This window comes from Frieseomelitta varia, unplaced genomic scaffold (assembly GCF_011392965.1).
Source record: "Frieseomelitta varia isolate USP_RPSP 00005682 unplaced genomic scaffold, Fvar_1.2 scaffold_666, whole genome shotgun sequence".
Taxonomy (NCBI): domain Eukaryota; kingdom Metazoa; phylum Arthropoda; class Insecta; order Hymenoptera; family Apidae; genus Frieseomelitta; species Frieseomelitta varia.
Window position 1 is genome coordinate 211399 of NW_025110441.1, and position 24027 is coordinate 235425.

The following is a 24027-nucleotide window of genomic DNA, read 5'->3' on the forward strand; positions in this document are numbered from 1 at the left end:
GCAAATTCAAATAATCAATTCTACCCAAATTTGATTTCTCCTTTTTTTTCACATTCTTTTCATTAATAAAAACCTATTTTGGTTACAATCTAAAATATTAAATATTTTTTTTACTCCATTATGTAAGCAAGGTCAAAAACTTAACAAACATTTTACAATGTATTCCATTTTAAAATGAGTAATAATGATATTAATATTAATAATAATAATAATAATATTACATACAACAAAATTCATACAATATACAACTTGTAGATATACATATAAATAAACATCTGTTCCTCAAAATAAATGATTTCTGCGTTTGGCACGATGTCATGTAATGGAAGCAAATTAAACACCATGTTATACATTTTGATTGTCCGTGGCTAGTCGCGATGCGATGATTTATCATGATTTGCTTCTTATACTTGATGCTTCTTTACCTTTTTCTTTTCTTTTCTTTTCTTTTTTTTTTTTTTTTTTTTTTTTTTTTTTTTTTGGTGTTCTGCTATTATGTTGTCGACGGTGTTTTTTTTTATTTCATTTAGTATCAGCCGGTCTTATTTGATATAGGAAACAACGATCTTTTAATGTTGCATTAAATTAATAATTTGTATGCGTTTAAGGATTATGCGAGCTTACGAAAAATGACGGTCTTATATCGCAATTTACGCTACAATAATACTTCATAAAAAATACTCTATAAGTTAACTATCTTGTACGATTAGAGTTTTTACAGTTTTTTTGTATACTTATTTCTCTCTATACAAACGCGCGCTGTAACATTGACTTGTACATATTGTAGTAGATGAAGATACATTTCTTTTTTTTTTTCTTTTTCTTTTTTTTGCTTTTTGTTTTGTACGGACCGGCTGACTAACGAGTATTTTGCCCAATGTCAGGATATACTGGTACATATTGCTTTATATTCACTTTGCTAATCGATTATTCTAATTTGTAACGGATCGATTAACCCTATGTCACTATCCTTATAAATGGCATCCCACCCCCTAATTTATTTAGATTAGAATAAACTACATGGAAGAACAGATCTTCAGTCATAGCAAACAAAAGCTAGGACTAAAAATTTTCAACAAATAGCGTGTGAAAACTGTGATATTACTTTCAATATATATGTATATATATATAATAGAATATTTATAATATATTGCTAGTTTCAATGATGCCATTCTGTCTATCTATAGATCAGAATGTGTAGGTGTCAGCAAGAATGCCAATTAATATCAGAAAAGTGTCACTCTTCCATTCCTCATTTTCCCCTCTTTCCCCTTCTCTAAACGATAAAACTTATAAAGCTCTAAAACTTGTTTTACCAAAATATAATTAACAACAACAACAACAAGGTATGTTCACTTTTGCAATAATATCACAGACAATAGAAAACGTAAAGTCTACAAAAACTGGTCTTGCTCGTGCGTATACAAATTTCGAAAAAGAACTGCCCGCTACCGAACACGTGCTTGCTTTTCTTTTGTTTCTAAAGCATATTTAATATATTATATATATATATATATATAGATATATATTTCTGTATATTATATAAATATGTGTGTGTGTGCTAAATAGAATAATTTTACGGTGAAATGTATATAATATTTCTCTCAAAAACTGAAGTTCCCTCGATCGCGTATAAACATGGCATTCTTCCTTGCACCTTTTTTTTTTTTATAATCGTGGATATTTTCCCTTTGTAGCTGACTAGCTACAATCACATAAAATTTTTTGGCAGCGCGCCTTATATTCGATATTTGCCCATTTTTCTCTTTTTCAATATTTATCGTATCGTCGATCCGCTTTTGTGATGCTAAAAATTAATTACTTTCCACTCTCGTCATTCTCGCACGTTAATAACATCTAACACTTTTATTTTAGCGTAACGTTCTTAAGTGCAATAACTTTACTGACTGAAAATTATCATCAGCACTTCGCCGACTTGGAAAGTAACTAGAGAGTAAACGTTAGAGAATAAACAGTACATGGTTAATAAGTTAAAACTAAATTGCACCTTTTTTTAAGAAGCGACAATAATGAGTCTCGCATGTACACATTTCGAAAGGTATCTGAGCCAGCAGTAACATATATTACAAGTAACAATTTACCTGTTAATAGCATTTGTGACGCTTAAATATCATTATCAACCTAATAACTGATATCGTTCCATTTTATACATATATATGTGTATATATATATAGTGTAATCGTAAGACTAGAAACGTCTCCGATCGAAAAAATTTCGCCACATTTTAATTGGTAACCAAGTTCATTCGTTTTTTTCTTTAAGAGTGTGTGCTCTCACTTTTACACGTTCGTTATTCAAAACCAAGATTATGCATTTCACGTTTTATCCCTTTTAACGAAGGTTTTGTATTATATATATGGCATGTAAATACATGGAATTACTTAGGCTGCGCTACCATGCTGTGTTTGTAGTGTCACGCAAGATATAATTAGTAAATGGTTTAAGCTAATGAACTGTGTTTCTTTTTCATAATTTTTTTTTCTTTTTTCTTCTTTTTTTTTTTAGCAATTATTAGGAAGAGCTTTTATCACGCGGGCAGTGCCCTGTAAAAATATACGTTCTCTCTATATAGAACTACAATATCAATGTATACAAGACCAGTTCATCGATTTCAGATACATCTTCATTATTTATCAGGTATTCACAAGATCTCTTAATATTATAGATATATTTGTTTTTTTATTTTCTTTTTTTATAAAAATAGGATGACACTCTTGCCTTATACCTTTATACATTTCTTCCAATCGATACTTATCAATTCGACGCTACATGTATATATATATCTATATATATTGATGTTTCAACAAATTTTTTTCTAAACTGGTCTGTGCATACATTACAGGATCTACATATGTACAGCATTGTTCAAAATCATCTCAAAAGCCACGAAGAGAGTAGAAAAAGGCATGAAATGATAATATTGTTCATTTCAAATCCATATTCAGTGTACCTCGACTTTTGTTTCCTTCTTTTTTCTTTTTTTAAAGTTCTTTTCGTTATATAGCTTTTCGCGGCACACATTTTGCACACATACAATTGCGTATATGACCAGATGTATTTTGAGTGTAAATGAATGAGTATGTGAACATGAACGTGTATATATGCGAGTGAAAGTGAATGAACGCGCGCGTGTGTGTATGTCTGCGTCTGTGTGTGTGTGTGTGTGTATATATATATAATCTTTTTTTTAAATATATTATCAATTTCTCTATCGAATAGATATCAATTATATTTCTATACATATCTACAAAAAACCTAATATAGAACTCTATTATCATTAATTAAACTCTCTATGAATTAATATGTATAATTGTCACAACAGGTCTAAAAAGTTTATCGTTATTTTAGTTTTAGTACGCGATATTGTTTTCTTGTTTTCTCATTGATGTTCCATGAGCCACTTATAATTGTATTCATGTCTTAACAATACCTTGAGAAAGTAATTTTCCACCTTTTAACGCTATCTTTCTATTATTGCTTGTTGCTTAGTGCTATTGAATATTCATTTTGGCATATAGCGAGTTCTAACCCTGAGCGACCGCCAATTTTTTCTTTCCTTTCGCCACCCTTACATTGTCGTTATTCTTTTTTTTTTTTAATCTTTTAAATAGAAATGCACCTAATAGAGCTTTTTCTTTTCTCCTAATTCGATAGAACACATCGCGTTCTTCTCACTCTTTCTTCTTAGATGTCTAACAAATCTAATCAAATTCTTATCCAAAGAGACAACAGATTCATCGTCAACGACGCACCATTTAAGTCCATTGTCAATGAAATTCATACCGAGGATAGAATTTTGAGCTCAAAGTTCGCATTTGAATATGGAAAAGAAAAATAGGAAATTTGCGATGCTACGTATGTACACATTATAACCGAAGTATCCTTATATAATTTGTTTTAAATACCGCTTCCCTTCACTCCACTTTGGCCAATGCTTACGTCTTTTCTCTGGTATGTTCGAATAATCATTCGAGGCTGAACGTTTTTTCAGCTTCGACGTACCCTCGGACTTTGGCGTCGAGTTAATACCTTGTACATGATGCGTTCTATTCTGATTGAGCGGTGTGGTAACACCAGCTAGATTTAAAAGCGCGTCCGCGCCTTCCGCTATTTTCCGCTGCTCATCGAAATCGGGATTTGTTTCCTTCCTTGGATATTTACTTGAGAAACAAACACGTACAATTTATTATCTACAAAGTTGTTTTGCCAGACGAAAGTTGTTGATTAATGGCATCCTTACCTTTCTTGCCTGACTGAGGTAATGCAACTGTAAGTGTGGTCCTCGCTGGAGCTCCTGGTGATTACAGGAACCAATATCTCGGATTCCGGTATTTTCCGTTTACGATCTGCAACAGAATTGAATGAGTTATCGAATGTAATGTTCGTTCGGCAAGTTCGGTCATCTCCTTCATCAGATACTTTACCTTTATTGTGATTTAAAATAATGGGTCCGTGTTTAAAGGAAAGCATAGCGGCTGCAGCTGCGTCTACATCGCTATCTACTTCAGTGTCTGTGTTGTCGGTAATGTTGCTCGATGCCAGTCTTTTGGAGAGGTATGGAAACAGAATGGGATCAGGTAGACGTGTACCGGTATTCTTCTTTTGTGGTTTTTCAGGGGAAGACAAAGTTTGAGCGGTTGGAGGTGGAAAAGGAGCGCGGGATAACGCTTGTATCAGATTCGGACGATACTGGGCGTCTACCATCCATAGCGAACCTTTGCCCAAATTCTAAAAGGAAAGACGTTTCACTAAATTTTTTTTTTTATTTTTAGAAGAGAGACGATTTTTCTTTCTCTCTCTCTCTCTCTCTCTCTTTTTTTTTTTTTCTTCTCACGAATATTATGACATGTAACACTTACTGGTGCTTTCTCTACTTTACGGAAGCATTTATTTAGGCTTAGATTATGTCTAACAGAATTTTTCCACCCAGTCGGAGCGTTCCTAAAATATGGAAAGTGATCCAATATCCAAGCATATACTTCCTTGACTGGTAGAGCTTTTACTGGGCTATCTTCAATAGCCATGAAAATTAAACAAGAAAATGAATATGGCGGTTTACTGTTTCTATGCAAGTGAGGATCATATGGTATATGAGTTGGGTGTTTGTTGCGATTTGAGACTGGCAGATTATTGTTGTTCAGGGATATCTTCGTCTGATTGTTTTGCGAGGTGCTGTAATGACTTTTTACAGATTCCTGAAAGATTTGCATTGATTTTTGACCATTTTTATTCGAATGTTGATAGTTTTGACTATTACCATGCGACGCCGTGTTATTTATCTTGCCACTATTATCTGCTGCGAAAAATTGAAACAAAAAATGAGAATTACATTCCATCATTGTCATTGTCGTTGTTGTTGTAACAGCTACAAGCTAAAGATTGGAAATTACCTGGGCAGTAACCATCGTCTAAACTCGATACAGAATTGGTGTTCTCAGAGAAGTCTGCCGTATCGTCGCAGACATTGTTATTCAACGCGTTTTCGTTCTTCGTGTCTTTCGTCGGATTTGAAATGTCCAAACCCTTCAACAAGTTCTGCTGATGAAGCCAGCTCAACGAGGTCAGATCATCGTCCGACTGGCTGTTCTTCTCGACAGATTTGTCGGACATAGAAAGTTCCTCGGTTGAATTCGTCTCGACAAAAGCACTCGCATTTTCTTTCTCCTTCATCGTGTACACTGTTTCCCCGAAGTTGAAAACCTGCGTGCTGCTCAGTCCTATGCCGGTCTCCACGCCTGACGCGTCCGGTCTATCTGGCGGCATACTGGGTCAAGTACCTTCTTCGTCACTGCAAAACAAAAGTTGCGTTAATACCAAACAGCAACAGAGACACGGCCGGTTCTCAATTAACCTTGCTATCCTCCTCGCTCGCATCTCTTCAGCCTACAGTCTCCTCCGTTTTTTTTTTTTTTTTTCCCCGTTGGATACTAAAACTAGATATACAAAAACTATACTTTGGTGTACTTTATACTTTGGTAACGCAATGTTCGTTTTTGGTCACGTGGACTCGAGGAGAGACAGCGAGAGTTACCGGTTCTTTTCAAGTCCCTTAAAATCATCTTGAAGGTCACTAACAACTAAGGTTATATTTTCGTTACTGGTAGTTGCTCGGCTCGTTTCGAGGAGGAGGGACGTTTGATCCGTGAAGCGGCGAAGAATCGACGAGCTTCGGTCGCCAACGAGGCAGAAATACTGTTACCAAGCAACAGCTTCTCACGATCCTAGCAACGTGCGCCTTTACACCCAATAAACGAGTAAGAGTTTCGGGGCAAAAGTTGGATCTCTTTAATCAAGAAAGAAAGAAAAAAAAAAAAGAGATCAACGTTGTCCCTAACCCAGCGAAAAGAAAGAATTTAAGACTTTCCACTTCACTCGTTAACCTCTCAGCTGTGGTGCCATTTTTAAAAGTGTGTATCCGCATTGTGTCGCTCTAGAACGACGAACGCTCTCGTCAAATACAGAGTACGTACAGCTGCTGTAAAATTGAACTAAATTAGTTAAAACTTATAACTAGTTTTTTTTTTTTTTTTTTGGAAAATCAACAATCTCATTGTTTGACTTGATTAATATTAATAGCAAGAAAATATTTAGAAAGTTTAGTCTGACAATATTCTAAAAATTTACAAATATGTTTCACTTTGCACAAGAAATTTAATTCAAATAACAAATTGTTATACTTTTCTCGATACTTGTCATTGCATAAAAAATTGCTATTTCTTCATGACGAGTATAGTCTCGTATCATTCACAGCTAAGAGGTTAAACATCGCGAGGCGCCGAACATCGTCGCGACGCTGATGAATAATTATGTATGCACGAAAGTACTAGTCACGTGCATCTGCGCAAAGCAAAATCCAATTTCGAAATACCATATACATATACATATACACATACACACACAAATGAGACACGTGTAACGTATTCGTTTCGAATCGTGACTTTGTATCTGTAAAAAATGCGTAAAAACAAACGAGATGCGAAAGTAAACCGTACAGATTGAGAGCGAGAGAGAAAGAGAGAGAGAGAGAGAGGTTTTGTCTCAAATAGAGACGTTCGTTTCGTTTTCTATTTTCGGTATCGCACGGGGAATACCGTTTAATTACGGAAGAGGAGACGCGTGAGTTGAAGCGAAATTGAATTACCGCGCATGCGACGCGCCTGTAGCCTCGAACCCAGATCATCGACGTCGTCATTTGTTTATCCGCCAGCAAGCGACAAAATGGCCGCCCGCTGTCGGGAAACACATTGCAATCGGAAATAAACTTTGCCGTAATCAACGAATATGCCGAGATGCTCGTCGCGCTGTTCACCACATTTCAACTCGTTATCTTTCTTCGGATTCCATGGAATTTCTCGCGATGGTGGCGACGTGTTTTTTAAATCTTCAAAAAAAAAAAAAAAAAAAAAAAAAAAAAAAAAAAAAAGAAAAAAATAAATATGGCGTCGCCTAGTCGCCGCTCTCTTCGACACGTTTTTCGCCATATCGCGAGCAAACGGGGGGATCGATCGAAAAACACTATCTAACAACACTTTTGAAAATGCAATATACCTTTGTGTGCGTGCGTGCGTGCGTGCGTACGTGTGTGCATGTGTTTTTCTTTTTTCCTTTTAAACAGGCGACTGAAGGAGGCCCAATGTAAAGGGTACGTGGAACGTGATAAACAGATTTGGAGGCGTATGAGTTTCAAGTTCGGAGGCTCGCGGCTCGTCGTCGTTTCCCAGAGAAGGACGTCGCGGATACGCGAGGCGAGAACGTCGACGAATGCGAGACGGGATAACGGGAGACATGGGGACGAGAATTCGGGAACAAGCGAGACATGTCACTGCGTTACTTGTTGAATTCAAACATGGAGCCGATAATGATTACGAAACTGGAGCAAACATGAAAATGGCTACGGCATCGCTCGCACACAACACGGCACGCACTCCGTCACGCGTCGCGACGATCACGACGACGAGAGGACGATCGGCATCTCGTTACAGAGGCGAGGTTTAAATGCACCGACTACACTCCTCCGTCGACCATATTTCGCGTATTTTCACGGTACGCGTCATTTTTCAGGTCGTTGAATTCAGACGTTTCTCGAGCGTTTAAACAATATTGATCAATCGACGAACACTTTGCACAACGTTCCCAGTAGATGCCGATTCTTTGCTCGTGTTCTGCACGACGAGAACCAGACGTCGGAATATTCAAGAGGTGAAACAGCGTTTTGCGTCTTTTCGGGGTTTTTTAACCTAGTGTGTCCGGATTGGCGAGGCCGCGTTTCAATTTCGCGTCAGAAGCCATCGATGCTGAGCAATACGAGGTTTCTTTGTTTCTTTTGCTTTTTTTTTAAGAAAGAACTCACGTATCGGAGTAGACAGACGGCGGTCTCCGTTGGTTTTCTGAAGACGGGCATCTCAGGCACACTCTACACAACACCCAGCTGATTGAGACGCCATGTTTTGACGTCATCACGTGGTTACCGAAACATTTCGTATCGCATCTTCGACATCGATTAATCGTACTTAGTCAGTTACCCGCGAAAATACGATTTTCAACGAGGCATTCTAGCGAAGAAAGCTCGTCTTGTTTTCACAAGACGTTTCATTCGGTTTATATTACGATCTACGGGTGTAGTTTTTTTTATTACAGACGATAATAAAATCCCGTTTTCAATGAAATCTAAATTTATTTCTTCTCTTTTCTTTATTACAGTATCTATCGAAAAGCAATGTTCATTTTCAAATTATAAAATAGATAGCTGCAATAGCTGGATACGCTGGGCGCTACATGATAAAAGGATAAATGCTCGTTTTCGGAATCTAAAAACAGTCACAGCCCAGTAAACCGCGATACTGATAACAGTGTTCGATTCATCGTGTCGATAAATACGATTGCGCTATTGTATTATATTTCCATACTTCTACAACTTCTCCATTTATATTATATTTACATATTGCTACAACGTACTGCACCATACTCTGTTCGTAGAATATTATAATTTTCTACTAACAGCCTGCTCTCACAGAACACGGTTTTCTTTTTTAACATTAAATTACCGCCATTCTCTGAAAAACACATTTTATAAAAAAGACAGGTACACTCATGGCACAATTTATAGGAAACGCTTTTTACAATACTGTATTAAAATATTAATTTCTTTTTCTTTTTCTTTCTCTTTTTTTTTGCTCGTTTGACGAGAAGGAATTCCAACATTGCCCGAAGAAAAATAAAAATTACGCAAACAACGTTTATGAATTTACAAGCAACTCGTACAAAGTCTGAGAAGTATTCGTCAATGTATATTGTGCAGATCGATTGATATTTCAAAGAAATCATCAATGCTCTCTTCTATCGACGTTCGCCAACGTTTCTTAGACAATTTTTATGCACGAGTCGCAGACACGTACTGGCTTGTCCCATCCTCTGTGTGGCACAGGCTTACGATGTTGCGAGCACTTTTGGCATACTCCGCGTCCGCAGTCTCTGCAATGGTGTAAAGTGAGAGACATGGAGAACTTTTGGTAGCATATGCAACAACGGACGATTTCCGAGTCTGGGACCCAATAAGACGGTCGAACTGTATCTTTGATAAACGCTAAATGGATTAAAAATTAATCAGCATTAGTACAAGTATCCAGACGCGATTACGCTTCTCTTCTGAAATATATGTCCTCTTACATTTTGAATAGTTTAAAACAGTACCAACTGCATTAATAGTAGATACCACTTGCTCTGATACTTTTCTAGCGTTGACGTCTTCTGCAGATTCAACGGGTTCGTCCTTGTTGTAACAGATGTCACAAACTCGTACCGGTGTGTGCCAATTTCTGGATGGAACACATTTCGTTTTGGATGAACACTGTTCACAGAAGCCTTCGCCACACGCTCGACAGTGGTGTTTCGTATCGGTCAGTCCAAATAACGTCTTACACTTGTGGCAGTGCTTTATTTCATTATTCGGCCTCCAATAGGATGGGGCAACCTGATCCGCAATCCATGCCGAGAAAACTTTAGTTGGTTGCAACGAAACATTGGTTACAGCTTCGGTAATGTACGATACACCGTCGACTACTCTTTGTGCTGTATTTTGTGTTATTGCTGAATTATTTGCCTGGAAAAAATAATTAATTAAAAATAAAAAAAAAAACGCAATGGAATTACTTTTCTTGTTATCTACGTACCGTATTCCACACGTGTGTGATTTCTGTACGAACGGCAAGATCTTCTGGATTGTTGTTACCATACCAATACTGACGGCTCCTGTATATCTCTCCGCAATGTGGACACTCTATTACATCTCCTGACCACGCATATTTAACTAACCCGTACCAGCTGTTGTCATTTTCAGTTTGTATTCGTTTCACAACTTTAACTTCATTTCCATTGCTATGACATCTTTTGCATATATATACTACGTTTTCATACTGATGCTGGTATCGACACCTAATGAAACATATATCGGTAGTATACTTTTTAATACATATGTACTACACTGAGCGAGTGATAATTAAATGCAAGACCAACTTGTTCTCGCTAGTGTGAGCTTTTCCCTCTAAAAGATGTCCCATACTGCTGTTGCATCTGGACCCACAGCTGAGACACTTAACAGGACAGGTGAAATACTGATCGGGAAACAAAATAGAAAAATCCTCCATTTCTCCTGAAAATTTCTCGTTCAAAATTTTCAATGTGTTGTAAACTAAATGTGGCTTTCTGGTTGATCGGACAGTAGTGTTGGCCAATTCTTTTTTAATGGTTGTTTGCAAAAGTTCATAATCAGTCATAGAATTTGTTCTTTGTACACCCACGTATTTTATGGAATTGAACGCTTCAGTTTCAAGCTTCATTTGAACAAAACGGGTCCGAAGAATATCCTCCGCGTTTTCTAAACCATCTGCCATAAAAAAAAAAATAGCACGTTAATGATACAATAAATGATTTAATTATTTTATTTCGTTTTGCGGATAAACTCTTATTTTGAAATTACTGTTAATCTGAGAATGTGGCAATATGTACTGTTGGTCAAAGGTTTGGTGTATCTAGTCTCATGTAATACTATAATGCTTGGTCCCAGAGCACTCAAGGAGCCTTGAACTCCTTTCCTTTGTCCTATTGCTTGCAAAGCAGCTTGAAAATGATGACTGTATGCTCTCGACGCAGTACCAAGAAACGTAAACAAATCTCTATTCAGCTTTTCAGATTGTGTTCTATAGACAACAACATCAGACACAGCAAGAACTTTAAGTAACAGTCTCGTTCTTTCATTCTCATGAGAGGTTATACCTAAGACAGATAAATTACATCAAGATAATCATTAAACAAATATAAATACATATTAAATAATACATACCTAATAAACCTTCTGTATCCAAACATATCACGTTAAGAACAGGATCAAGCGCAGCCCAAACACCTAAAGTACAAGAACCTTGATCGTTTGAGGTCTCAAACACTTCTTTCCCCTTGAAAAACGTTTCATTTAAAGTATGACTTTTTCCATCACCGGTATTGCCAAAGATAGACACCACCTTTACTTCCAGATCTTTATCAGTGCAATTTAACTTTTCCATGAATTGTTCAGCACTGTTAACCCTCAGATATTCCTGGCCGTCTATCAACAAGAAACTTTTAGGTTGGTTGCACTGAGATTTCATGTGTATCCCATTCTCCATTCCATTTCCATTTATGGAATCACGGCTGGGATGATGTATATGTTTGCTGCAGATACATGTTGTGTCCAAACTCTTCATGATAGCTGGACCAGTCGTTGCCAATTTGTGTTCTTTCCAAAATGTATTCATGATGAGGGATGAACTAACGGTGTTATTCTGAGAATGTTGCAAACACCTTTCATCAACTGTGTCAACAATCAGAAATCAAAAGCTCGAAATTGAAATTGCTTAACATCACTGGCCATTTAATGGAATGAAAAATACAACATATATAGTGAATGACATTGCAAGTTGATACTATATACAACTGCAATATAGCAATGACTCAGTATACAATGCACACACGGAATGACTCTAGAAGAAAAGAGAAACAAAGCATTGACTTTGCCAAGCAACTGCGCAAATTGACAAAAACCGCAATGGCGACCTTACCTTTCAAAGATTACAAACAAACGTTTGAAAATTGCATCGGTACAACAATCATGCTTCACTGATACGTATATACAGAAAGAATTTGCAGAATTCCAGACTTCAATCGGTTGTTATTGGTACGTCCATTACGGGCAACTAAATGCGATGCGCTCCGATCTTGAGACTGTAATTGCAACAGGCAGCTCTTTGAAAAGTCGCCCCGAGCTGCAACTGAAAGTAACTTCAAGGCTAACGTTCCGAGATTTTACTCTTCTACCTGCGAATATATATATATATACATAGAAACGTAGATGTATGATATATACATGTATACATAGAAACACACACATATACATAGACATGTATATGTGTGTGTTTCAGCTTTTTCTTTCCCCGATCATGGAAATTACAAAACATCAATAAATTGCCTCATGGCGGCGGCATTCGTTACCTTAGAACGATTTCTCCGACCAGCTTGCGATCGTTAACGTATAATTGGGTATATTTATCTCGGTGCTATTTTCATTATGCATGCCACATCGACCGAATTCGTAAAACTTACTGATATTTATTGCATTACTCTGATGCGAACTACGTGCTCGTAATGTAATCGTGGCTTCTCCTTCGCAAAGGAGAGGGGGTAGATAGCGATGATGAATGTTGGTCACAGTCACGTCACAACGTGATTCACGGATTCGTTCATGGGCAATTAGTTCTCACGCTCGCTTTGTTGCGAAATCGTATGATCGCAATAATACATATGTTAATTTTACGTTCTTCAAATTTTTGATTGATTTTCGATGAGATCTCTGTTCAACACTTTAAAATTGATATAAAATTTTATCAATTTCATATAACATCGTCGAAATTTCTCTCGCGTAGAATTGTAGATTATTGAAAATAATTTGATAATATTGAATTGATAATTTGAAAAAAATTAGAGTGGATTAGAATTTAATCGAAAGTATCCAATAATCAATGAAACTTGAGGGAAAATTAGAATAGCTTCTCGATTCAGGCTGGAAGGTTGAAAACTTTCAGGATTTGTTGCACACATGTTTAAAATAAATATTACGCAATAATGTAACAAATATTATGAACAGCATATTTATACAGTAAATATTATACATGTATAAAAGTTGTATGATATATTACCAATATTACTGTTACATTGTATATATTAATAAGAATATTGTAAGATTTATGACATTAGTTGTAAAGTTAGCTTTAGTAATATGCAAGTTACAAGATGCATATATTAGGTTTACAGATATATATGTATATATATATAAATGTCTATAAATAACTATATATATACAGAGTGTTCCATAAGTGGTGGTACAACCGAGATAACGAGTCGAAAACAAAGAACATTTTCTTATTAAAGAACGTTTTCTTTGTTGGTCGAGGAAAAAACGAATTTGAAAATTTATCAAGTATACTCGAATTTAATTAATTCCGCATAAGATAATTGATATTCAAGATATTGTATAATAATAGAATACAAAAATAAATGAAAAGTGTAGAATAAAATTGTTTTCGTTTAAGGCGGCATTTTCAAGAGAAATAGACTTTGAATTTGTTTCGTTGGTAATAGTCTTGATATACGTGTATTTGATAAATTTTCAATTCAATCTTTTCGAAAACGAAGCATCTGACACAAAAATTTTAATATACATTTATATAATAGTAATATATATAATAATTTAAATTTTTCCGTTTTTTTCTTATTTTCGCGCGTAAAATAACCTCCTGTTAATTATTCTTTTTTATCACGTCTGTGACAATTCGCTAAATTCACTCGTACAACACTTCGATCAACTTGTAAGCTTAATTATCTCGAAAACGAAAAGTTTAGGTTAGGTTTGGAAAATTTTATTTTGTCCCTTCTTTTTGACTTATTCTTTCGCATATAGTAGAATCACCTTCAACCTATATTGTTGTAACTATAGTTACGGGACACCCTGTATACATACACATACACAATTCACAGAACAGAGACGTGATAATAGAAATATTTCAATACTTAAATATCAATGATCTATTAAACAGATAACAGAATCATAGATTACAAATTAACAATAAGTAATAATTCAGTTTATTACAATTAATAGACAGAAACGAAATATGTATGTATTCGCACTCGTTCAAGCTCGATTTACAATCGAGTTATACATAACCTAAAAATACATCTCCGTACGTCACGTAACTCGAGCGAATTTTGTCAAACCGGCGTCGATGCGCGTCCAGCGTTACGTCAACGCGTCGACCGATCGTAAGTACTATCGATCCACGAGTAAATTACGTTTGTAATGGACATTGTTCGTTAGAACGGCGTGCACATTTCGAAACTGTTCTCGATCGAGAGCCGTCGACGGGGCAATCGATTCTGGAGGATTCGATTATCGAGTACGTGCCGTTCAAAAGTATCGATACCGATCGACGAGGAAGTGACTGATAACACGCACCGCTCGGCGGACCGCTAAATCTCACGTCGACGTTGTTATTTCCTCGTTTCGCGTGGACGAGAAACTCCGTCGTCCACGGGCTAACGCGCGTCGCTTCGGTCCCGGTCGTCTCGATGGTGCGAACGAGTCAGTGAGCTCCGGAGGCTGGCGCGTCGGCACGTGTGTCATAATGTCATCGGGAGACTCGGTCGCGGAGCACATCATCACACGTTTTCCAATCGTGCGCGAAAGGCAGTGACCCACCCTGACTCAGGGACTCGACAGTTGAGAATCGGAACGATGGAGAACCACACGCAGGACAATACGATCAACATGAATGGAAGCGGTACGTACGACGTGTGACATTCCCAGTAGCCGAATATCTTGGAATTTCATCTGCATTTAGAACGAGACGCAATTACAGGACTGTATTAGTAAAAGTTTGAAACGAGTATGAAAATGCACGCAGAAACACAACACTGGAGATTCTTTTACATTTGTTTTCACTCTTGTGCTCTAGCTTGTACTCTGTTTCATCCAATATTGCCAATTTCACTGCAAAGCTTTTGTTGCAATTTAGAGGACCTGCGTGAGAAGGTGAATCGACTGGAATCGGAGAATATCAAGATGCGGGAGGAGTTTAATGTTCAGAGAGCCAAGATGAAGGAGCTGTTCCTTCAGAAGGAAGGTAGGTCGAACTAGGTGTTAGTAAACAGAGGCAAGGACATAGAGAACAAGCTTTACGTTAAATAGTGTAAATATTTGGCATTGCAGAGGAGCTGAAAAGAAGACTGCAGGATAACACATGTCTGCAAAAGGAGAACGCCAAGTTGAAGAATGAATTGGACGAGGCAAAGAGTCAGTTGGTCGTAGCCGACCTGAAGATTCAGAATGACATGCAGTTCGAGAAAAGAAAAGCGCAGGAGGAGATAGCTTCTCTGCAGAGGGTTATACACGAAACGATGGAGGAATCCTCTTGTTCGCGCAAGCAGTTAGATGCTGAACTGATTAAATTGAAAATGACGCTTTCTAAGCTGCAAGAGGAGAATGTATTATTGAAGTCGCAGTTGCCAAGGGATCCGCCAGTGGACGGCCCGCAGATATCACTCTCTACAGTAACGAAAACGCTAGCTCGAAAAGTAGTTTCTCAATTAGGCGCAGATGCTTTGTCCTTAGGTCCCGACAATCTTGAGGAGAGCATGAGGAAGGTAAAAAGATATGTACGTAAGCATAAAGACGTATGATTTTTGAACTTTTTCTGCAATGTGTTTTTCTAGCGGCGCTGCATTCCAGAAAAGTGTTCATGAATCATTTCGAACAGTGTCGTTACAAAGCGTTCATTTTATTGCTTGCTTTTTATGTTTCCTTTTCAATCTTAATATTACAACGCGAATAGATCAGAGATCTTTGCCTCGCAGGCGCAGGAGGATGCGGAGGTTCTACGCTCGTTGGTTGTGCCACTCGAGGAGGAGATCAAAGCCTTGAAGGAGAAGCTAAGGGCGACGGACGACGAACTTCAGAAGTGCAAGGAAGTACAGTTGCAGAAGAAGCAGCAGGAACTTCCTGGCTCCTCCGAATCAGTGTGTGATATGTGCGCAAATTACGAGGCGCAATTAGTCAAGATGCAGGCAGCTGCCAAAGAATTAGAGAAACAGCAGTTAGACTCCGAGCGGATGTTGCAAGTGCAGAAGGAGGACTTGGCCAAGGAGGTAGAGTTTCGAAAAGAGATGGAGGAGAAGTGGAACGAGAAGAAGGAGGAGCATAAAATCAAAGTAGCAGAGCTCACTGTTACCTCGCAAACGTTGCAGCAAACATTAACCGAGCTGAAAAGGATCTTCGAGCAAGTTCAGAGGAACGTGAAGGATGAGCTCGTGAAATTGACACGCGGCCGTGAGGAAGTGCAAAGGCACCTTATCGTGTAAGAAAATTTTTAATATAACTGTTGCTGTTATTTTTATTTCGCTATTTTTCCTTCCGAATCTCGATGTAAAATGAGATTACATCTTTCTCCTGGCGTATCTGACAAAATTTCGCTTGAATATTTGCAGGCTACAAAAGGAGAACGAAAATTTGGTCGGCAAACATAGCAAGCATTCCCAGCAACTGCAGAGCGAGAGTATCAATATGCCGAACAACGTCGAGGAGTTGCACGTTAGCCTTTTGAAAATGCGGGAGGATCTGATCACTGCGAAAGTTGCTCAAGAGGTTGCGCAAGAGAAGGAGGAGACGTTGCGATATGAAGTGACCTTGCTTCACGAACAAATGGAACAGGAAAGTAGAGTAAAGGAACAAGAGATACTGGTATTAAAAAATGAAATTAGTGGTTTAAGGTAATCACTGATCAAGTTTTCTGGCTCGTTCTAATTTTTCGCTAAGCGCCGAATTCTCGTAATTTCAGTAACAACGTTTTACAGAACGCAGCTAGACAAATACGTGCGAGATCATCGATCCCTTGTCGAAAGAGAGGAGAAGCTCGAACGATTAGAAAAACAATTAGATACTGTTTTAAAAGAAAATAAACAGGCAGAGTTGAAAGTGGCTGAGCTACGGCAGAGAGTTACCAGCCTTCAACAAGAGCTAGATAATAGTGAAGCGGTTCAAAAGGACTTTGTTAGATTGTCGCAGTCTTTACAGGTACAAAGAACGATTAAGATAAATTCGATTTCTTAACTGATAAAAGATAACGTTTATTTACGTTGATATTGATCGCAGGTTCAACTAGAAAGAATTAGACAAGCTGGTAGCGAGGTACGATGGCAACATGAAGAGGATGTGGAAGAATGTCCCAGTTGTCATACTACCTTCACCGTTACTAAGAAAAAGGTGATACTGATAAATGTTTTTAATTATCTACGATTCATATCTAAAGCCTGATCGCTGATAAAAAAAATCTCCCGTTGCAGGTACATTGTCGCCATTGTGGTCATATATTTTGTCAATCATGCCTTTCACACGTTGTGAAAAGTGGACCGAAACAAAGACCATCCAGAGTCTGTGATGTTTGCCATACGTTATTGGTACAAGATACTGCACCATATTTTAGTCAAGAACCACCACACACACCTGATTAAATATTCTAAAGAAACTCAGTTCGACAAGATGTGCAATATCAATTTGGTAATTTACCAAGTCAATGAATTTTTGGAGTATCCAAACAGTTGACAATGTATCACTCATTTTGAAAACTTTCAGGAAGATTTAGAGACGCTATTAGTTCAAGAGGGAGCTAGATACGATTCCTATTACCTGACAACTGGAGTGATAAAGTAAATATCGTGTAAATACAAATTATGTACTACTTAATGTTTATTGTAATTTAAAAAAGATTAAAGCTTTTGAATGTACGTGAGTTATTCAAAAAATTTGTGAATATTTATCTACTATCTTGTTATTGATATTATTAAAATAAGTCTCGTATAGAATTACGTTATACATTTCATTCATTGTCATTCATTGGGTCGCCAGCTTGAGTCTTCCGTATTAAAATGAGAGAAACCGAGTGTCATTTCTACATTTATTCTAAAAGCGTAAATCTGTACATACATTCCGGTTATATTATTAATTTATTATTCTGAAATCCAAAAAATTTACCTAGATTTATTACAATTTGTAATATAGGAACAAAACAGAAACAAGAAAAAAGTAATAGTACATCACATATCACATATTTGATTTCACAAGATTGTGAATAAAAATTACAATTAAACTTTATAAAAATAATTACAGTCTGGTTTATCAGACTACGTCTACGATTACGATAAAATAATCTGATTCGATGAATCAAGTAATATCAGAGACTTTTTCTCTTTCGTTTAATATTTTGTAAATCAATCGAGAAACAATCGTGTATAAATCTTAAGAGATAACAAACATGTTCTAAATGCTGCTGATAATCGATCGTGACGCAAAAACATTCAGCTCTAAACATTCTTGATTTTTTTTTCCTGCTAAAACTAGTCGTAAAAGTAATTAATACGTACAAAATGGTGAGGTACAAAGAAGAAACATGAAGTTCATGTGACTATGTTTGAGAAATCTTAACGATACATACTGCCAAAAATATATGATTTACGATACCCTAAATAGTATAACGTAACTCGCAAACTTTCATTCGTACTTTGGCCCGAGTTACTCCAACAAAATTGGAATTGTATATCAGCCGGCGTGTGATAATGATTATTAAAACATTAATATACACCTATATTACATAGAAAAAAACGTCTCGATCACTTCATCGATCGGTTGCGGCCGTCTTTTAGGATCGATCGTCGGCTCTTCCGATTCCAAATGTTTATCTCTCAACATTTTCCAGGTATTCAGTATTGTTGCATACTCTAGAACTTTGTTGTAGTCGTTGAGCTTTGTGTAAACGTTTAAAAGTCCGTGGTAATCGTATTCTAGGCCACTGTAGCTCTTACCGAACAATTTCAAACCTATGGTAAAAATATATGACAAGTGTTAAAAATTTCGATACTCCTATGATAAAGTTTTTCAGCGTCTCTGTATCGGTTCACATGACAATTAAGCTAAGTGTCCTATACTTAATCTAAAAAAAAAAAAAAAAAAAAAAAAATGACAAGTGTTAATTGAAATGTTAAAAATATAGTATATACGCACTAATTTCGATACTCCTATAATAAAGTTTCTCAGCGTCTCTGTATCGGTTCATATGATAATTATATAAGGAAGCTAAGTGTCCTATGCTTAATCCAACTTCGTGATCATCCGGTCCTAGTAATTCTTCTTTAATACGTATAGCTTTGAGATGCATCGCTTCAGCTTCCTAGGATTAACGACGTAGATGTAGCTGAGTCATCATCGTAATATGTCATCGACGTTCAATTACACACATTTACGCGGCATATGTACCTTACATTTCCTCATGCTTTGATAGACACGTCCCAAATTCCCGTAATGTTTTGCCGTTTGTACGTTTCGTTCGCCGAACGCCTCTTTTGCCGATTGCAAGGCGGACAAATGAAGGCATTCAGCCTTGAACAGCAGATTTTGTTTCGACAACGGCGACGACGTAGTATCTAACGCTATTTCTTCGAGAATTAATGCATTTATTCTTTTCGCGCTCGCTAACAACAAATGATCCCCATGTAAAAGGTTTAACATTATGTCTATTGCTTTCTCAATGTGAACACTGTTCATTTAAAGTGAAACAAAATTGTATGACTTGTTTCTTTTTTTCAAAAGATTGTTAAGAGTAATAAGTTAAACAGAATCATTTACCTTGCCTCTGGAAATTCGCCAGACCTATACTCGTATACGTAAAGAGCATAAGCCAGGTCCTCGTGCGCCAACGCAACGTGCAAGTTCATTTTACCAAATATTTCTATTCTAATAGCTAACGCATTCTGTAACAAAACAAAACGTCAGAGTGGTGAACGAGAGATGCATTGATCACGATATTATAAACGTACGAACCTTATAAAGATTTACACTGTTAATTATATTATCAAAGTTTAACCAATAAAATCCGTAATCTATGAGGACGTTACTGTACACCGGATGATCCGTACCGAATACTTCCTTAGCAAGATATACAGCTTGTCTAATTAAAAGACCAGCTCTTTGGAATTCGCGTTTTAATACACACGATTTTGCTGCCTGTCTCAACACATCAACAGTGACACGTGCCGATAACGCTGGCTTCAATTGCTTGAGTGCTTCTATACTCCATCTGAATCGTCGTTAATTGCACAATTAGTAAGGATGTAAGATTTATAAAAAAAAAAGTAACACATACCTGTAGGCTTCGTCGTACTCGCTTTTCATATAAAAAAGTATACTGAACTCAGTATAAATAGCAGCATAATTATAATCGTTATAACCTGCCTTTTTTAACTGTTCTATCAGTTCTACGGCAAGTTGGTGTGTCTTCGCCGCTTGTAAAAATTCGCAGTACGCCGCTTGTACATGCAGCAGCCTAAATATTTAAATTCTTGTTAGAAACTTATACGAATTTGCTACAGAGCATCATATCGTCAAACGTATCTTACTTTCGACAACATTCCAACGTTCTACACCAATTCTGAGGCGTGGAATTGTTCGCTAGGCATAATTGTTTGCACGCCAGCAACACTTGTTCACTTTTCGCGTACCAGCCGGCATCACTGAAGAATCCACCGAGTCTCAAGCCTAGGTTTATCAGCTTCTCCTCGGCAGCTGGATTTTCACTGACATCGAGATAGCATACTGTGTAGCTGATGCTCAGCTCCTCCTCGACCCGCACTCCGTGATCTATAAGACTCTGAGAAATCAATAGAAAAGAAAAGTAAATGTACGTAAGACTTTTAGTACATTTCCTGGGTAGGGACAGAACAATTACCTGAAAGCTTTGCAGTAGATGTACACGGCGGCTAGTGACCGTTAACATTTTGGAGAAGATCTCCAAATTGCTGAAGTCGATCCCTAGTAAGCATAATCTTTTCTCTTTGTACAACTGTAAACAGTAAAATTTCATATGTTATTTTCACCTCACATACTTTACTTACTTGTTATTATTATTTTGATTATTTGTAACTTCAATAACTTAACAAATGGACTTGTGGGCTTGTAGAAAATCTATGTCATGATTAAATTACGTGTCTGTCATATTTATTTCCTATCACTAGCACGAATCTTATTTAAGATTGATGAGATGAACAAACAAGCTGACTTAGCACAAATGGCACAAATTCTTGAAAGTAGCACAAGTCACTCTTTAAATTAAGGTACTTAATGATTTGCTTTTTAATCTGCCTATTATTCTAAACAAAATCTCAGTGTTTTGATACGTTAACACTAGAATTACTAACAACTAAAGCATAAAATTTCCATCATTGAAGTAAAAGAAACAGAAAGAAAAAGAAAATTGTGATTGGATACACAAGCTTTTATTTATATATTTTACGAAGAATCATTCAAGTCTTTAAAAATTCACTATTTTATATCTATAAAATATCTAAAAAAAAATTATCAATTCGTCATTTTGACCATTTTGGTAGTTCTAATATTAAACGCATTATATGATTTGTGTAGAAAGGTTAAAATAGATTCAACTGAGGAACAAACGAGGATAGTGTCGATCACTTAAGAGGTAGCTTTACTGATACCTATGGAACAAGATCACAATTGTTTAGGATCATGCACACAGCATCAACTTTGATTATCTTAAAATCCCCAACCAAAGATATGGTTTTACACATATCTTCTCCCATCAAAAATTTTCTCAGTTTTTTAACATCTATCAACTGCAAATAGTTTGAAAGTAAAAAGTAGAATTGCGATTGAAAAGATCAGAATAGAATTGTAATCTGATCACTGAGGAAATGTTCCACTTTCAAAATAAACGGCACAATTGTATTCCCCTTTGTCAACTGTCAAAGGAGCAGTGACTGGATACTCAGCATGAAGTAAACATTCACTAGATTCGTCGTAAGAACAACCAATTCAACGTGACGAAGCACAGAGGATCGAAATATCCATCGTACTCGTTGAATCGCTACGTCGTTCTAGAAATCATCGCGCAACACTGGGCGAAAAAGCGAAGCATCGTGCATGGGTGTATAGGTTAAGCGTGTGACAAGCACAAGAATCACGCAACCGTGTTTCGTTGGATCACCGTGACCTGTGTTCCTCATCATTCCTCGCGAATTCCAACCTCCGTGGGATCCCCTCTGGTCGCGCTCGTCGCTGAAATACGATCTTATCGAACTGGGTGTCGAGCTGTCACTTGGTGTGGACAGTGTTGTGACAGCGTTCTGCGTCTTGATCAGACGCGCGATTTCACAGGTATCAAGACAACGAAAACAATAAAACTCGCAGGCAGAGCAAATAGCTTGTTACGAAAACGAAAAAGTAAAACTAAAATAGTGGAGAAGTTTTTGGTTAGGTCGATGTAGGAGGTAAAAAAAAAAGAGAAACAGAGGAAAGGTCGATGGTCACTCGGAGTCCGCGAGAGGATGTTCCGACGTTCACCTGATAATAAACGTCGAATAGGACGTCGTTCGGCAGGTCGGGGAGATACTTCCTCAGGCTCAGAAACTTGTTCGCGATCGCCAGCACGCTCAGTTGATAGAGTGTTTTCGGGGAGAAGACCGGTGGACCGTGCGTTTCGGCCATTTTCCTGGGGGGCCCTCGGACAGTCACGGGAGAAAAGTCGGCGCGCGCACAGCTGTGCCCTCCGGACACGGTTGGCTGTCGCGCGCCCCTTCTTGCGCATGCTCAGCCAACCAACCGCCAGCATCAACCCCCACTTCGTGAGAGCAACGGGCACCAGATACGAGAATCGCGCCAATTTCTTTTTCTTCTTCTTTCTCTTTTTTCTTTTCTTTTCTTTCCCCTTTCGAACACTTGTTGCGACAATGAACAACTCTCGCGAGAGTTTTTGCCAACTGTTTGCCAAACCGATGATTGTTCGTTTTATCTTTTCTTTCCTTCTTTCAGGTGACGGGCGTTATCGGGCTGAAAATGTTCGAGTCCAAGAATTGCGAACCACCACTCGGGAATCTTAATGACTCGGGAGTACATACTGCACATTCATACAATTATATAATTCATTCAGATACATACTGTATATAATTCTTATATAAATGTAATAAATGTGATTCATATAGTTTGTTCAAATACATACTGTACACAATTATTATATGAATGTAATAATTATATAGTTAATTTTTCGGATCGTTGTCGCTATAGAATTTAAAACAATCCAAAATTCCTAATTTTTGGGCACTATCTTTCAAAATATTTAAAAACGTATTACCTTCGATAAATTTTAAATTACCTACACCAGCAGCAAACGCGCGCGCCTCCAGTGCACTATTGGACCATTGCTGACGCACCACCGCGCTTACAATTACAATTTAAATTCTTCATTTTAAATTCTTCATTCGACTGTGTTGCCACACTCTGATTGTGCCATCCTAGTAGGAAAATACTAAACGTACCCAGCAAAGAGAACCTGTTTCCAAGAATAAATTTCTTTATTCAAATATTTTCTTGCGAAATCTGATCTTCTTTTCCTATTTTTGTCACTACTGCTTTGTTTCAGGTTTGCACGATTATGAAAATTACGGTTTTTTCGTTTTATCGTAGGTTTTTTTCCACTTTATGATGCGAGTTTAGGAAGACTAAATTTTGGATTCTCTTTAATTTTTAATTTTCCTTGCTATCCGTCTTTCATCACGAGCATCGAATTTTTTATTTAGTGCTGCTCTTGCTTTATTATCTCTGTTTTCGTCCTGATGGTATCTAACAATATATATAACAGAAACGAAAAAAATGATTCATGATACGGCTCTATGATAAGCTTATTTGAGTAAAAGAGAAGGTATTACATCATTAATAAAATACGTAACGAAATAATAAAAGTAATATATACACTCTGATGATAATTACAACTGAATATAAAAATATTAAAGCTAACTGAATAAATTTGTTACCATTTGATGAGCAGAAGACACGTACCTCGTGGGAAACTGTGACTAATCATCGTA

The 24027-nt window shown here is 37.1% G+C and overlaps 4 protein-coding genes across 12 annotated transcripts; 1 reads left to right on the plus strand and 3 right to left on the minus strand.

Moving 5' to 3' along the window:
• Positions 1-521: 521 nt before the first annotated feature.
• LOC122535061 (forkhead box protein N3-like) lies at positions 522-8587 on the minus strand. 3 transcript variants are annotated; one of them, XM_043666245.1, is made up of 7 exons: positions 6053-6257; positions 5873-5954; positions 5412-5809; positions 4881-5317; positions 4446-4749; positions 4262-4367; positions 522-4181 (listed from the first exon to the last, which is right to left on the minus strand). In XM_043666245.1, exons 3-7 carry the CDS (start codon positions 5782-5784, stop codon positions 3905-3907), a joined length of 1497 nt encoding a protein of 498 aa, XP_043522180.1. In that variant the 5' UTR covers positions 5785-5809; positions 5873-5954; positions 6053-6257; the 3' UTR covers positions 522-3904. The 3 variants fall into 3 exon arrangements, with proteins under 3 accessions (XP_043522180.1, XP_043522181.1, XP_043522179.1); XM_043666246.1 differs by lacking the exons at positions 5873-5954; positions 6053-6257 and adding an exon at positions 8372-8587 and having other exon boundaries at positions 4881-5314; XM_043666244.1 differs by lacking the exons at positions 5873-5954; positions 6053-6257 and adding an exon at positions 8372-8586.
• Positions 8588-8711: 124 nt separating this feature from the next.
• Positions 8712-12857, minus strand: LOC122535060 (zinc finger FYVE domain-containing protein 1-like). Of its 5 annotated transcripts, none has more exons than XM_043666241.1 (8): positions 12544-12857; positions 12114-12323; positions 11360-12035; positions 11026-11292; positions 10534-10906; positions 10191-10452; positions 9688-10120; positions 8712-9604 (listed from the first exon to the last, which is right to left on the minus strand). In XM_043666241.1, exons 3-8 carry the CDS (start codon positions 11808-11810, stop codon positions 9381-9383), a joined length of 2010 nt encoding a protein of 669 aa, XP_043522176.1. In that variant the 5' UTR covers positions 11811-12035; positions 12114-12323; positions 12544-12857; the 3' UTR covers positions 8712-9380. The 5 variants fall into 5 exon arrangements, with proteins under 5 accessions (XP_043522176.1, XP_043522177.1, XP_043522175.1 ...); XM_043666242.1 differs by having other exon boundaries at positions 11360-11837; positions 12114-12369; XM_043666240.1 differs by having other exon boundaries at positions 11360-11866; positions 12114-12369.
• A 1407-nt stretch (positions 12858-14264) lies between these two features.
• Positions 14265-17883, plus strand: LOC122535040 (rab GTPase-binding effector protein 1). Of its 3 annotated transcripts, none has more exons than XM_043666202.1 (9): positions 14265-14885; positions 15120-15227; positions 15314-15759; positions 15958-16457; positions 16588-16869; positions 16954-17173; positions 17252-17362; positions 17443-17656; positions 17732-17883. In XM_043666202.1, exons 1-8 carry the CDS (start codon positions 14840-14842, stop codon positions 17608-17610), a joined length of 1881 nt encoding a protein of 626 aa, XP_043522137.1. In that variant the 5' UTR covers positions 14265-14839; the 3' UTR covers positions 17611-17656; positions 17732-17883. The 3 variants fall into 3 exon arrangements, with proteins under 3 accessions (XP_043522137.1, XP_043522138.1, XP_043522139.1); XM_043666203.1 differs by having other exon boundaries at positions 14266-14885; positions 15314-15747; XM_043666204.1 differs by lacking the exon at positions 14265-14885 and having other exon boundaries at positions 15293-15759.
• A 527-nt stretch (positions 17884-18410) lies between these two features.
• On the minus strand, positions 18411-22987 carry LOC122535041 (amyloid protein-binding protein 2). Its single transcript, XM_043666205.1, has 9 exons — positions 22508-22987; positions 20877-20990; positions 20548-20798; positions 20295-20474; positions 19973-20228; positions 19778-19902; positions 19409-19688; positions 19157-19322; positions 18411-18972 (listed from the first exon to the last, which is right to left on the minus strand). The coding sequence occupies exons 1-9, from the start codon at positions 22649-22651 to the stop codon at positions 18743-18745; spliced, it is 1746 nt and encodes a 581-aa protein (XP_043522140.1). The 5' UTR covers positions 22652-22987; the 3' UTR covers positions 18411-18742.
• Positions 22988-24027: the final 1040 nt, after the last annotated feature.

Bases quoted from the DNA above. Each gene is read 5' to 3' on its own strand.
- LOC122535041 (XM_043666205.1), bottom strand. From the start codon at position 22,651: ATGGCCGAAACGCACGGTCCACCGGTCTTCTCCCCGAAAACACTCTAT. The intron at 20,475-20,547 runs GTAAGATACGTT...TTAAATATTTAG, and splicing joins ACGTTGGAATGTTGTCGAAA to GCTGCTGCATGTACAAGCGG. The intron at 18,973-19,156 runs GTGCGTATATAC...TTTTTACCATAG, and splicing joins TTATAGGAGTATCGAAATTA to GTTTGAAATTGTTCGGTAAG.
- LOC122535060 (XM_043666241.1), bottom strand. From the start codon at position 11,810: ATGAATACATTTTGGAAAGAACACAAATTGGCAACGACTGGTCCAGCT. The intron at 11,293-11,359 runs GTATGTATTATT...TATCTGTCTTAG, and splicing joins GGATACAGAAGGTTTATTAG to GTATAACCTCTCATGAGAAT. The intron at 10,121-10,190 runs GTACGTAGATAA...TATTTTTTCCAG, and splicing joins TCACACACGTGTGGAATACG to GCAAATAATTCAGCAATAAC.
- LOC122535061 (XM_043666244.1), bottom strand. From the start codon at position 5,784: ATGCCGCCAGATAGACCGGACGCGTCAGGCGTGGAGACCGGCATAGGA. The intron at 5,318-5,411 runs GTAATTTCCAAT...AATTTTTCGCAG, and splicing joins AGACGATGGTTACTGCCCAG to CAGATAATAGTGGCAAGATA. The intron at 4,368-4,445 runs GTAAAGTATCTG...ATTCTGTTGCAG, and splicing joins TATTTTAAATCACAATAAAG to ATCGTAAACGGAAAATACCG.
- LOC122535040 (XM_043666202.1), top strand. From the start codon at position 14,840: ATGGAGAACCACACGCAGGACAATACGATCAACATGAATGGAAGCG. The intron at 14,886-15,119 runs GTACGTACGACG...GTTGCAATTTAG, and splicing joins GATCAACATGAATGGAAGCG to AGGACCTGCGTGAGAAGGTG. The intron at 16,458-16,587 runs GTAAGAAAATTT...GAATATTTGCAG, and splicing joins GTGCAAAGGCACCTTATCGT to GCTACAAAAGGAGAACGAAA.